The sequence below is a fragment of the Megachile rotundata genome, chromosome 11 (assembly GCF_050947335.1).
Source record: "Megachile rotundata isolate GNS110a chromosome 11, iyMegRotu1, whole genome shotgun sequence".
Taxonomy (NCBI): domain Eukaryota; kingdom Metazoa; phylum Arthropoda; class Insecta; order Hymenoptera; family Megachilidae; genus Megachile; species Megachile rotundata.
Genome location: NC_134993.1, coordinates 7,719,416 through 7,734,576, shown reverse-complemented (window position 1 = coordinate 7,734,576; position 15,161 = coordinate 7,719,416). Strand labels below are relative to the sequence as shown.

Genomic DNA, 15,161 nt, shown 5'->3' with positions numbered 1-15,161 from the left:
GTTATTAGTGGCATGATTCTGAACGAATTTTTCCTTATGCATAATTGACGGAAAACTCTAGTTTTCGTGATATTAGCGAAAATCTATTGTTATTAATATTAGTGGAACGCGCAGTGCTATGCACGGGAAAGACAAGAAAGGGCAATTACAATGCACTGTACCAAAACACTAACTAAGCTTTACCGTTCTGACACGCGACTTATACAGCAAGATGAGTTCACGTTGACGTTGGTGTATTATTCCCATTGCTTGGTACAGTCTCCATATCGTTCTAAAAATGCATCAATTTGATTTGTTAGAAAATTTGTTGCGCAGGATCTGCTATTATTTTACGGATACTTTTACCCTTGCGCAGTCCTAAACCGTAAGAGATACACATGCGCAGTAAATTTTTGCAACGAAAGTTAACAAAGAACAAATGGATGAAGCACCCTCAATCATGATGTAATTAGTTTGTACTTGTCCCTGAAAGAGTGTCCCTTTTTTTTTCTATGCATGTTCGCCGGTTTTTTTCTAGGTGGGTGGTCCGATCGGAACAAAGCCTTTCGCATCTTGTAGAGTCTGACTCCCCATTGGTACCATTACCAAAAATTTATTCATTTTTTAGTTGCAAAGGATTATTGTTACAAAAAAGATTGAAAAACGAATATCCATGTTGTCTTTTACTTAATTATGCTCATGGCATTTACGCAGACAAACAAAAAAAAGCCCGGAAGAACTGTCTCACAGTATCCTATACAATTCACCCCATTCCACTAAAAAGTGTGAAATAAAATAATTTTCAGAAAAAAAATATACCGACTTCGAAATGCACTAAAAAGTATAAAATAATTTCTATTTCCTAATGAAGTAATTTCTATTTCATTCAATCATACAATTACGTAACAGATATGAATGAAACATATTTACTCGTTAGGTAGTATATTAAATACATTTCAACTTTTTCGGAGGCGGCGCAAAATTAAAAATACCTCAGTAAACGTTGCCGCCAATAACCAGTTGATTGTGGTATGGTGTATTGGAAATTAATAAATCCTGAGAAAGAATACGTACCATTATAGATATATCTGGTAATATACGTAAATGTAACGACTGCATCTTCATTTCGCAACGTTTCTGATATAAATGAAATTGAATTGACTTCGTGATTGACAGATGGGCTCTATCTTTATAGTATATGCGGCGATCGAGTCTTTCCGTCGCATACTCTATGAATCTAGATAGACCATAGTTACATTCTATACACACTAACACCTACTTCGCGGCGTGCTCTCGAGTTATATGTATAGAAAAAAAAATAGCTATACAAGCTTTGCCTATGTCCAAAGGTTGACATGTTCAAGAAAATCTTTTAATTTTGCGCCGCCTCCGAAAAGGTTGAAATGTATTTAATATACTATCTAACAAGTAAATAGGTTTCATTCATATCTGTTACGTAATTGTATGATTGAATGAAATAGAAATTACTTCATTAGGAAATAGAAATTATTTTATACTTTTTAGTGCATTTCGAAGTCGGTATATTTTTTTTCTGAAAATTATTTTATACATTCCTACATCTCTAAACGTCTACATATATTATCAAATTCAAAGATGTCGATATACTGTATTATAGTACTATACTATGTTATCAAGTCCAAATTTCCAACACCCAAACCTCTTTTCTGAATTCTCCAGTTCCCAAATCCAACTTCCAAGTTTCCAAACCACTAAATTTTTAAATTCTCCAATTTCTACTCCTATCAATTTCCAAATCTGATATTAAGTTTACTCAAATAATTGCTTTCTCTATTCATGCCAATAACTCCAATGAAGTGAACAATGTACATAAACTGTACAATAATCTGATCAATATACAGCTCTTCATACCAAACATAAAAATTAAATTTTTTCTTCCATAACTATTATAGTACATCAAAGAATATAAAATACCTTAGCACAGGTAGCACACTTAATCAAAATACAATATAATACAGCGATTACATGAAAAATAACATCGCATAGCACATCAAAATATAATAAAAATAAAATAGTTCTAACTCGGCGAGTATATGAAAAATAAAATGATCATATCACAATACATCGAATATGATAAAAATTCATACAAAATTTATGACGTAGGACTACATGAAAAATTAACATCTTCCCTCCATAATACGTCAAAATGCAATAAAAAGATGAGTTATAACTCAGCAAGTATATGAAAAATAAAATCATCAAATAATAGTATATCAAATACAAAAATTCGTGAAAAAGTTATAACGATTGCGTGAAAAATAAAGTGTATACAAAAAAAAATAGATGTACAAAATGATTTATGTAACCGCGTGTATAAAAGCAAATTCGAACATCCGGTACGTGGTGTACCTGTTGTAACACATCGACCGGGCCCTTCAATCATTCAATAATTTTAACAGAACGGTTTGTTAGTTGTTTGCTTTGCAAACAACTCGTAGCAGACAAACTGAGAATAGGGTAATAGTTCAATTGAACCTTTGAGAGTGTGCCCGTTGATCGTAGAGAATTGTTTGAACAGCGATTGTTCGTCAGCAGTCATTAGACGATACAAACAGGCAGGTGGCATGTCGGGTTGAACGACTGCTTTTAGCTTTACGACCTTATACCAATGATTAAACAGAGAAATTTCGACTATTATGCGCATGCAGCCCAGTTGGAAACCCCGTGGCATTTATAGGGTGAGTAATAGTTCCATATTTAGAGCATATTCGGCACAGAGGCTCGTTCACATTTTATCCTCCTGTTAGGACCTTTGTATTTTGTTTTACATTTGTCAAACGCTTTGTGAAATCTTGTTATTCTGTTATTTTGAAAGAAGTTAAGAGTACTTTTTTGTAAATTAATTTTATTTATGGTGTTTATACGGAGGCTAGACGATAATTATATTTAATTATATTTTTTTAAAGGAATAAATTCTGATATTCATGTCAAAATTTTGTTAGAAAATGTATCAAACGTGTATCAAGTCAGTTAATTCATCAGTTATATCAAATATACATCTCTATTTAAAATAAAATATTCATATCGTCAATTATGACACCAATATTTAATATTATTTTAACTCCAATATTTCATATATATATTTAGAACCTTGTACGATAAAAATTTGTTAAATTGTAGACGGAAGGTATCGAGATGAGACCAGGATTGCCAGGACATAAAGGTGAAACCGGTACTCCAGGAAGTCCAGGACCAAAAGGTGAACCAGGAATTGCGGGTGCCAAAGGAAACAAAGGAGAACCAGGGCACAAAGGCGCCGAAGGTGCACACGGAAAAGAAGGACCTAGAGGAATTCAAGGATTTAAGGGTGAACCAGGTGCTCCTGGAGCACCGGGACTTCCTGGTGCACCGGGTGAAAATGGGAGACCGGCAGAAAAAGGCGATAAAGGAGATACGGGACCGGAAGGGAAACCAGGACCTCCTGGAATACCTGGGCCCCCGGGACTACCTGGAATAACCGGCCCAGGAGGTGTTAGTGTTGGAGATTCGGGTAAGATTTTGGAAATAAAATACTACTGTCCCTAGCCTTGGAATTAGGATTACGTAAAATTTCACTTTCATGGCTATAATTGTGTCATATGTGGAAAATCTTAGGTCATGTAAAATTATTACTAAATACGTTAATAACATATACATAGCAATTTGTTATCGTGATAATAAATTGTGTGATGAGCGATTAAGAGTCGTGCGAGTGTTTACGTTAGGCTCGAGTATCGATAGCGCTAGAGATGAAATTTGAATGCCACAGAAAATATCTGCCTATTCAAAAGACTAGTTTACAACTCTCCAACCACATTATCCGAGTTAAAAAGAATTACAGATATTTGGGAAAATAATGAAGATATAAAGCATATAATCAATGTATACAGAGCATGTCCGATATTAGCTGTGTCCAAAGCAAGGGGTGGAAATACAAGATATTAACATGTGTTAATGTTATTTATAGTAGTATTGTATCATGGTAGTAATTGTAATTATATAATTGGGTCATTCCACGCCAAATCGATCACTTTTGGAAGTCACCATCTCCGATTTTGCTCTAATCGAAATATGTTGTAGTTCATGTGAAATTAGGGGGGGTTTAAGTCATCATTTTGCCGGTTTCGAATTTGTTAATGAATGACAGGTCGTCAAAGTTTGCAATTTTTGCCCGTTTTGGCGAAAATGGGGTCCACTTTAAGTCATCGATAAATAGAATTAATATAATTTCTTTTGCTTTTACATGTCGTAGCTGATCTGTTAGTCATGTTATCTAGAACCTAACAACTTTTACGATTTTAACATTTTCAAACTGATGACCGAACAAACAGATCACAATGATATTACTTCAAAATTAAGTTTAACATATTACCAATAGACTTTTCAAGGTACCAACAGAGTCATTTAATCGCGTACGAAGTCTTCTTGTATAGTTTTGAGGCCAGTGATATAAAATAACCGATCATAATAGCTGAACGCGCGACTCGCCTATGTGAAATGGGGGTACTCCGCGTCCGTTTCCAGCTTGTAGAGACGTCAATTTTCGAGGCTCCATCGTTCTGAAGGGCTCATTTTAAAGGGGAAGCTTCAAAGAATATGACCATATTTTTTTTAAATTTTAACCCTTTACGCCCCTCATTGAGAAAAACGCAAAAAAAGAATTTGTTTAAATTTTTCAACATTTTATAACAAATTGGCAAAGTTAAAAAAAATACTTTAAAATAGCCCAAACCTTCACGAATAAAACAAAAAAGAATTTAGCTAAATCGGTTCAGTAGTTTCTGAGAAAGAAATTCCCAAGTGGACCCCATTTTCGCCAAAACGGGCAAAAATTGCAAACTTTGACGACCTGTCATTCATTAACAAATTCGAAACCGGCAAAATGATGACTTAAACCCCCCCTAATTTCACATGAACTACAACATATTTCGATGAGAGCAAAATCGGAGATGGTGACTTCCAAAAGTGATCGATTTGGCGTGGAATGATCCAATTACAATTTAAACACGCCTTTTAATTTTACGGAAAACGTGAAAAATGTTGGAAATTTGTAGTGGTAATTCGGTGCCCAGGAACTGTACTTAATAAGCAGTGAAAAGAGGTTATGTTGGCGTTATGCTAGCTATCTTTAAACAAAATGACTCCATATGTTTTAAAATGGCTGCCCTCAAACATTGATATTGACTAGTATTTTTGCTATTATTTTTGTGTTTGATATTAACACATGTTAATGTCATGTACAGTAGTAGTATCAGGAGTAGCTAATATATTATATAATTACAATTCGAACCAATTTTATGGAAAACGTGCGAAATGCTGACAATTTATAGTGATCCTAATTCGATTGTTAGGGATGGTAGTTTAATGTTACTGTAATATGAAATTAAAGGGTGTTGAAGAAAAGTAATGGCGTCTTTTAATATCAACAAATTAAATTTTTAATAAATTGTTATTTTTAATTAGTGATGTAAACAACCTCGTTATCAACTACCCTTATTTTAAATAAAATATTTATTTAATCTTATTAAACTACATATATACTTAAACATACAGAAAGATATACACAAGTAAAAGAAACATTTTTATATTAAATAATTTTGTCTGAGAAGTACATCAATCATAAAAATGCGAATTTTTTACTTGATTATTTAATCTTGATATTTCACCAGTTTCACAATTATGTTACATATAATAAACTGAAGTATTATACGTATATTACAAATAACTCATTCATAATGGATTCCCATTACCAATTCATCGATGTTTCAGCCCACTTTTGAATACGCAATAATATAATAGATATTAGGTTCATCATTATAATGTGTAATGTGCTTACAATGAACCTGTAGTATTTGATTAATCGATTATTTAAACTACGCTTCGAATGTATTATAAACTATCATGATAGTTTACGATAATAAATTAAATTTTAAATGATACACTATAGATGCTTAAAATGCATACGTATAATAAGTGTTACTATGATACACATTCTAAAATTTCTAAAATTTCGAAGTTCAAAAATTCAGTAATTTTTAAGTTTTGAGTCTCAAACTTTCAAAATTTCAATCTCTTATTTTTATTATCTACTTCTCTCAAAATCTCAAAGTTTCAAAATTCCAAACTCTCAATGTCTCAAATTTCCAAAATTTCAAGCTTCTAAATCTCCATAGTATAAAAATTTCAAGTTATAAAAATTCCAGAGGTCTAAAGTTAAACAAGGTTGCAAACTCACATTTAAAAAATCTAAATAATAATATTTGAATAATCATAGACCAAATTCATACTTGAATAAAGCAAAATAATTACATTTGAATTACTGTCTAAATTAACTATATTAAAATTACCAACCCCCCTTAAAACCACCTCAATGCACCAAAGGATCCCAAACCAAACTATATGCATCCCTGACCTGTCAACTCCATACACCTCTGCCAGAAGCTCCGTATAAAATTATATTGTTTAATCTGTCCGATTAATTAGTGTTAAGGGCAAAAGGTGACAAAGGTGAAGCGGGCGCTCGAGGATTCAAAGGGGACAAGGGCACCAAAGGCGAGAAAGGAGATAAAGGTGATTTTGGTCCAGCTGGAATTCCCGGTGTGAATGGCATTCAAGGACCTCAGGGCAACAAAGGCGAACCGGGCAAGGATGGAGTTCCAGGAGCCCCGGGAATCGTTGGTGTAAAGGGTGAAAAAGGTGACAGAGGACCACCAGGAGCCACGGCCATAGCCAGTTCGGGTGACTACATCACCGTGAAGGGTGAAAAAGGTGCTGAAGGGAAAAGGGGGAGAAGAGGACGTCCTGGACCTGTAGGACCACCTGGGAAGCCTGGAGTTATGGGCGAAATTGGATTACCTGGTTGGGTGGTACGTGAAAAATTTTTATCTTTCCATCGAACAACTTCTTCGCTATATAGTGTTCAAATTTTATTTTATGTGAAAAAACGGGTTTAAAGAGTTAACCCTTAGTTATATTACTGTTCTCTTATTTGATGTAAAGGAGACAGATTTAGGGAATTATTTTACTTTGGATTATTTGTCTGTGGGTTTACGTTAATCCTCAATTATACTGCTGTTCAAATTTTATTTTATATGAGGAAGACAGATTTATGGAATTATTTTACTTTGGATTATTTGTCTGAAAAAGTCATTTCATATTTGAAATCAACCCCCAACGTCAATTATATTGCTGTTCAAATTTTATTTTTCGTGAAGGAGACAAATTTCGGGAATTATTTTACTTTGGATTATTTATCTGAAAAAGTCGATTTACTTTTGGAATCAACCCCCAACGTCAATTATATTGCCATTCAAATTTTATTTTATATGAAGGAGACAGATTTAGGGAATTATTTTGCTTTGAATTATTTATCTGAACGAATCATTTTACATTTGGTATCAGCCCTCAACGTCAGTCATATTGCTGTTCAAATTTTATTTTATGTGAAGGAGATAGATTTACGGAATTAGTTTACTTTTGAATATTTATTTAAACAAGTGGTTTTGCATGTAGGGGTCATCCTTAATTATACTGCTGTTCAAATTTTTATTTTATGTGAAGAAGTCAGGTTTGAAGAATTATTTTACTTTGAATTATTTATTTAAATGGCGAGGGTAGTTTTGCATCTAGGGTTAATCTTTAATTATGCTGTCGCTCAAATTTTATTTTATGTGCAGAAGTCAGGTTTGAAGAATTATTTTATTTTAGATTATTTATTTAAATGATGAAGGTGGTATTATACTTGGGGTTACCCTTTAACTGTATTATTGCTTAAATTTTATTTTACATAGTAACAAAAATTCAAAGAAATAATTTATTTTTATTATCTACTTCAATGACTGATTTCACAACTAGGATTAACCCTTAGCTATAACGATGTTTTTTTACTTACGTAACAAGAAATATTCAAATTCTTATGTTATTTTTATTATTCATTTAAATGAATAGTTTCGCAACTACCCTTAACTATAATGATGTTTAATTTTTATTTTAAATAGCAAGAAAGGATTATTTTATTTTTATTATTCATTTGAATGAGTAATTTTACAACTCTTAATTAGAGCTGTTTAATTTTTATTTTACATAACAATTATTTTTACTTGTAAATAGATCTAAATTTTTCAATTTTAGTCCTTTCAACCCTATTAAAGATTGACAAACAATTTTGTAAATTATATATACTTTCGCAATTCTAAAGTTATATCAATTTTTTTCCACTGCTGCAGAACAATTTGAAAGTAAGTACTGCAACTTTTCAAATGAATAATTATAATAAATAAACTCCTTTTTATTAACACGAGTTTTCGAAAAATTATAAACATTATTCGTAATCTGTGAGGTAAATTAAATATTGTTTTTTCAATTCGAAGCATTTTAAATTATATCGAATGAACTTGACTGTTTCAAGTTTGATGACGAATCTAGTTCATTTTGAAAGTGGCTTAAGTCCATTTTTTATAAAAATACATTCACTTAACAGTTGCTATTATTTTAACAGGAATTGTAAATTTAACTCTCGATACACTTTAGTGTGATATATATATCGTAGGGAAATGATAAAACTGGGATTCGATCAAATCCCTAAAGTATATGATCAATTCACGGAAGATGTTAAAATAACTCTTCAGATACAAATTCAGTCAGAGACCGAATGATTGATTCTCTTCTATATTTGAACTCATTTTTCTACGGTAGTACCTTGATAAAACTCAAAATATGGCAAACCTGACCATACATAACAATAATAAAAAACAAGATATTATTATATTAAGGTATTTGATCAAATCCCTTACTTTCTTTAGGGAAATCACCCCACACAGTTAACATCTTCCATAAATTGATCATATACTTTACATATTTGATCAAATGCCTATTTTCATCATTTCCCTATGACATACACCTATATTTTTAATTCCATTGAAACCTCTGAAATATCTCATTTTAAACATAAACTTGGCTCACTTTCAAAATAAACGTCTCCTAAAAAAATTTAATTGATTCCCAAGAACTTGTTTGAATTTGAATGTTCGTTTCAAGCAAACAGCCAAACCGCAAAATCACGTTAATCAGCTATTTACATCGAACGCAGAGCGTGATAATTAGATTAGAAAATTAGGAATCAAAGTAATCGAACGAATGTACGGTAGATTGATCTGCATGCGAGTTTAATTAAAGGGTTAATGAGCGTGGAATATTCATGAACGTGAAGGTAGGACGTGAACTCTATGTATCGGTAACTACTTCTAACAGGGTCGTCCTGGACTTCCTGGACCTGTTGGACCGGCAGGACCCAAGGGAGAAAAAGGAGAGCCTGGAACACCGAGCCCTTATGGAGTTTCAGTCGGTGTAAGTACAATTTACAGTTTCTCGTCAGAATCTAGAACTGCAAACGTCCAATGGTGATGCTCCTGGGGCAAACGTTACGTCCAAACTAACGCCATACTTGTTTTCACGTAATATGTGCAGTGCAATTTATTTACGCTATCATTCAAAACTTTCGATACTCTTGATAAATTTCGAATGAACTGCAGGATTACTATTGCGATTGTTAGAGGAACTTGTTAACCACTGCTCTCGACGTGTATACGCGCCAGGATCTATGTGGTTATTTCTGTAAATGTGATAGAAATAATTTCGAATTCTTTAGTTTTTATAGTTGCAGAGTTTAGATTTATAAATCGTTAGTTTCTAAATTTTGAGAAATTTTTACAAATTTCCGAATTCTCTGACTTATTTTTAATGTGTGAACTCTGTAGTTTCTAAATTCCCAAATCCTCCAATTTTTAAATTTCTAAAGTACAGATTCTCAAATTCTGTAATTTCTAAATTTTCAAGTTCTCCAGTTTCTATATTCTATAATTCTTTAACTTCTAAATTCCTAAATTCTCTAATTTTTAAATTTCCAAAATTCAAATTCCCAAATTCTATCATTTCTAAATTTTCAAAACACAAATTTTCAAACTTCCTAACTTTCAAATCCCTATACTCACAAATTCCCAAATTCCCAAGCTCAAAATTAAAGAAATTTTTCAATTTCGATATTTTTTATCAAACAATCATAAATTAATTCTGATTAATTTATCAACAAAATTTTAAGTAAAAAACACTAACTATTCTACTCTAAAAGGATAATATACAAAACTTTTCATTCTCTACAAAGAACAGCTTTGTATGTATTATGCTAATGCTTAGAATGGTCTACCGGAAGTATAAGATTGAAATTAATGCCCGGTAAAAAAAGGAAAAAGGCTATCAGAGAATTTTTAGCGTGATACGAGTAAGAATAATAGATGCATGTTTTATCCTTATAGTAATAGGTGTCAGGTCAAAAATGAAGATGTGTACGGTAATCTATTATATATAATCTCTTGCAAACTTTTGAATATTGTTCAAAATGACATTTTGCGTAGAAAAATATTTAATATTCACGAGAGTTTATGATTTAACATATTATGTAACAGTTTAAATAATCATTTATATGATTTAATATGATTTTTAATATAATATATGATTTTTTAGAAATTTTGAAAATCGACTACTGCATTTTATTTTTCAGTTTTATGGCATTTGAAAGTTTATACCTTAAACCTTCTGCTTACGTATAAGAAAATCTTATTACCTCTGTAATTAGAAATAGTGAAATTTGAAATTTTTGTAATTATTTAAAATTCTTAAGTCAAGTTTCTTAAGTTCCTAATTTACTAATGTTCAAATTTCAAACATTTTACAAATTAATAAATTTCTGCGATTTTTAAATTCTCAAATTCTCAAATTTTCAAATTGTCAAGTATCCAAATCCTGAAACTATGATATTCCAAACTTAAAAAATTGTTAAGTTATCAAGCTTTCAAATTTTCAAATTTTTTAATTCAGAAAATATCAATTTTCCAAAGTTTGTTTTTAAACATATACTTAAAAATTTGGTGAATTTGCTTTTATTGAACTTGATGAACTTGTTGAATTTGTTGAATTTGTTGAATTTGTTGAATTTGTTGAATTTGTTGAATTTGTTAAATTTTTTGAATTTGTTGAATTTGTTGAATTTGTTGAATTTGTTGAATTTGTTGAATTTGTTGACTTTGTTGAATTTGTTGAATTTGTTGAATTTGTTGAATTTGTTGAATTTGTTGAATTTGTTGAATTTGTTGAATTTGTTGAATTTGTTGAATTTGTTGAATTTGTTGAATTTGTTGAATTTGTTGAATTTGTTGAATTTGTTGAATTTGTTGAATTTGTTGAATTTGTTGAATTTGTTGAATTTGTTGAATTTGTTGAATTTGTTGAATTTGTTGAATTTGTTGAATTTGTTGAATTTGTTGAATTTGTTGAATTTGTTGAATTTGTTGAATTTGTTGAATTTGTTGAATTTGTTGAATTTCTTGAATGCCTTGAATTTCTCGAATTTTCTGAATTCCTCGAATTTCTAGAATTCATTGAATTTCTTGAATTTCTTGAATGCCTTGAATTTCTTGAATTTCTCGAATTTTCTGAATTCCTTGAATTTCTAGAATTTCTAGAATTTCTTGAATTTCTTGAATTTCTTGAATTTGTCGATTTGAGTTGAATTTGATGAATTTAATAAATTGGATGAATTGGATAAATTAATGAATTTAATGTTATTGATAAGTTTGATGAACATAATGGTTTTAATGAATTTAATCATTGTATTGAATTTAATGAATTTAATGAATTTGATCAATTTTAAGAACTTGATGAATTTGAATTCAAAAGTTTGTAAAGTAAGAATTTCGATACATGTAGAATATTAAAAATGACTCTATTATAATTTCTCTATTAGAAAGTGCACTACCCAAAGATTATTAATTATTAAATCCAACCTCCCTCCGTTATATCGGTATTTTCCCTCAAGAATTTCCTAAAAACCATTTTCTTAAAGAGTTTCCCCAAAACCATTTCTCTAAACAATTTCCTAAAAATCATTTCCCAAAAGAATTTTCTAAAAGTCATTTTCTTAAAGAATCTTCTAAAAACCATTTTCCTATAAAATCAATGCCAATAAATAAACTGTGATCAAATAGAAATACTGTTTCACAAATTGTGGAATAACGTGAATCTTTGAAAACGTTTAACAGTGATCATGGATCATCCTGTACATCGAACGAGGTGTAAAACTCGAGAAATGATAGAAATTAATGCAAGTGTGCTCTCGACGCCTGCCTCTCGTTTTATTACATTCCTTTTTTTTTTTATTTTCGTCGGTTACCGAAGCCACGACTCAATTTATTCGACGCCCCAAACAGAAATTCGTCGAAAATTTCCTCGACATCCTGACAACTGACAAGCACGACCGAATGCGCTTGGCAGAGTTTAATTCACTACACTTTGGTTTAAAAGCCATGCAAATATAAGGCAAATTTGAAGCTTTTATCGCATGTTCGATAGGAGAACACGTTTTGAGGTTTATACCAATTTGTATTTGGCGTTGATCGTTAAAAATCTGTATTTTCTTTATCACTTCATGTTTCGTATAGAAAAACGATTTATGTTACAGTGAATTATTAATTGTTATTATAATTTGATATAACCGGAGGGTTAAGAGTGGCTAGGTGGAGTTTACACACACGCGTTTACGTTTGAAATTAATTACAAGAAACGGAAAAGACTTTATTTAGATAATAGTTAAAAATCATGGGAGAGTATAATAAAATATAATAAATTTTAAAGAGTTACAATAAATTATAACAATAAATTGCAATAAGTTATAGTAAAATCCCAAAGTTTCAAATTCCAAAAAAGAAACGATCCTAAAAGTCCCAATACCTCAAAATTCTGAAATCCTGAATTCTCTAATTAGAATTCTTAAGAATCACAAATTCAAAACTTCCAACAATTAAACGTGTCTGTTTGGCTCCAAAATAATGTACAGATAAAAGGTGACAAAGGAGACGATGGTTTTCCTGGAATTCCTGGACAGCCCGGTAGAGATGGTCAGAGAGGACCTCCAGGACCACCTGGACCACCTGGGCCACCATCACAAGGAAACTACATTCCGGTTCCGGGACCCCCAGGACCTCCTGGACCACCAGGACCACCTGGACTATCATTAATTGGACAAAAAGGAGAGCCAGGAATCGGCAGAAGCCACATATTCGGTGAAAGGGATTACTATGGTGTTAGACAAGGTAAATTAACGTGTACAGACTCTTTCAGAACAGATAGTAAATATAATGTTTTGAAAAATAGCAGTATGGACTATTTCGAGTGAAATTTCAGTAAATTACTAAAATTAGTAAGGTGAAGTGGGGTAAGTGCAGACTGGTTTTTGTAAAGTTGGTATTTAAACGTAAGTATTTTCAGTCTGCTATGCAAATACTTAACATTGTCGATATCGAACACTTTGCACAATTACTACTATTTAATTAATATTAACTAGGACCTTAATTTTCCTTGTACATTTTGAGTTTGATACGAAATTGTTTAAAATATCAACTACTCTGCACTTTCCCCGAAAATGGGGTAAGAGCGTAACTTGAAGTTAAATACTTTGGAACTTTATTTCATGTGCAATGGGGCAAGAGCAGAGTTATTAACAAATCTGCTATAAAATGCTTTTTACTGCATTACGCAAGTACTCTATACTGCAAACAAGTACGCTTAGCCGAAATATAAAAGGGGATATAGTGAAACAAAACAAAGAAACAAACATACTAAATGGAGAAATTTCGCTCATATTGTAATAAGAATGGGTCATTCCACGCCAAATCCATCACTTTTGGAAGTCACCATCTCCGATTTTGCTCCAATCGAAATATGTTGTAGTCCATGTGAAATTGGGGGGGGGGGGGGGGGGGGGTTTAAGTCATCATTTTGCCGGTTTCGAATTTGTTAATGAATGACAGGTCGTCAAAGTTTGCAATTTTTGCCCATTTTGGCGAAAATGGGGTCCACTCGGGAATTTTTTTCTCAGAAACTGCTGAACCGATTTAGCTATATTTGTTTTTGTTTTATTCGTGAAGGTTTGGGCTATTTTAAAATATTTTTTTTAGCTTTGTCAATTTGTTATAAAATGTTGAAAAATTTAAACAAATTCTTGTTTTGCGTTTTTTTCAATGAGGGGCGTAAAGAGTTAAAATTAAAAAAAAATATGGTCATATTCTTTGAAGCTTCCCCTTTAAAATGAGCCCTTCAGAACGATGGAGACTCGAAAATTGACGTCTCTATAAGCTGGAAACGGACGCGGGGTACCCCCATTTCACATAGGCGAGTCGCGCGTTCAGCTATTATGATCGGTTGTTTTATATCACTGACCTCAAAACTTTACATGAAGACTTCGTACGCGATTAAATGACTCTGTTGGTACCTTGAAAAGTCTATTGGTAATATGTTAAACTTCATTCTGAAGTAATATCATTGTGATCTGTTTGTTCGGTCATCAGTTTGAAAATGTTAAAATCGTTGTTAGGTTCTAGATAACATGACTAACAGAACAGCTACGACATGTAAAAGCAAAAGAAATTATATTAATTCAACTTATCATTTTAATAATTTCGATGTTTCTGCAGAATTGCAATCTTTTGCAACAATCGTGTTAAAGGATAGTATTGGAGGATAGCATTCAAAGGCTTGCAATACGCACTAGCCTACAAAGACCGTTAAAAAATCAAATTCTCAATCCTACAGTTTTATTTGAATGGGCACAATCATCTTTATCAAACATAGCATTTAATTATGTTATACAAAGTGAATATATTAAACAGGCTGATTGCTTACAAACTCATTTTTTAATGGCTTTATGAATAATAGGCAATGGAAGTTTGCAAAGCTTTGTGCCAATATCAAATAAACAAATGCTACGTAAAACTTGTCCGTACGATAATGATAGCCCAGTGTTTATTGTAATAAAATAGTTGTCATTACATTTTCCTGCTACAATTCCTAAGACTACCCCACACGATGGTGCACTCCATACTTTTGATCATAATTCCTCTTATCCCATCCCGATTGAAGAAAACAATCTGATTTTGCGGTTTCCATCGAGTATTAATGCCTTTTTGTAGAACATAAATAATAAATGTAGGAACTAATATCTATAAATCAAATTACGATTAAAAAATGTGTCATTGACCAAGAGTGGTTACTAATACACTTTTCAAGGTACCAACAGAGTCATTTAATCGCGTACGAAGTCTTCTTGTATAGTTTTG

General features: G+C 31.8%; 1 protein-coding gene across 8 annotated transcripts in view; it reads left to right on the top strand.

The window, feature by feature from the left end:
* Mp (collagen XV/XVIII-type protein multiplexin) overlaps positions 1–15,161 on the top strand; it is a 582,981-nt gene that overhangs the window by 554,583 nt on the left and 13,237 nt on the right. For 6 of the 8 annotated variants that reach the window (XM_076537426.1, XM_076537422.1, XM_076537423.1 and 3 more), the window contains 5 exons: positions 2,667–2,696; positions 3,139–3,508; positions 6,481–6,863; positions 9,247–9,342; positions 12,884–13,139. In XM_076537426.1, coding sequence (XP_076393541.1) covers positions 2,667–2,696; positions 3,139–3,508; positions 6,481–6,863; positions 9,247–9,342; positions 12,884–13,139 — 1,135 coding nt within the window. The remainder of the gene's footprint in view (positions 1–2,666; positions 2,697–3,138; positions 3,509–6,480; positions 6,864–9,246; positions 9,343–12,883; positions 13,140–15,161) is intronic. The other 2 variants (XM_076537424.1, XM_076537430.1) reach the window with 1 other exon arrangement.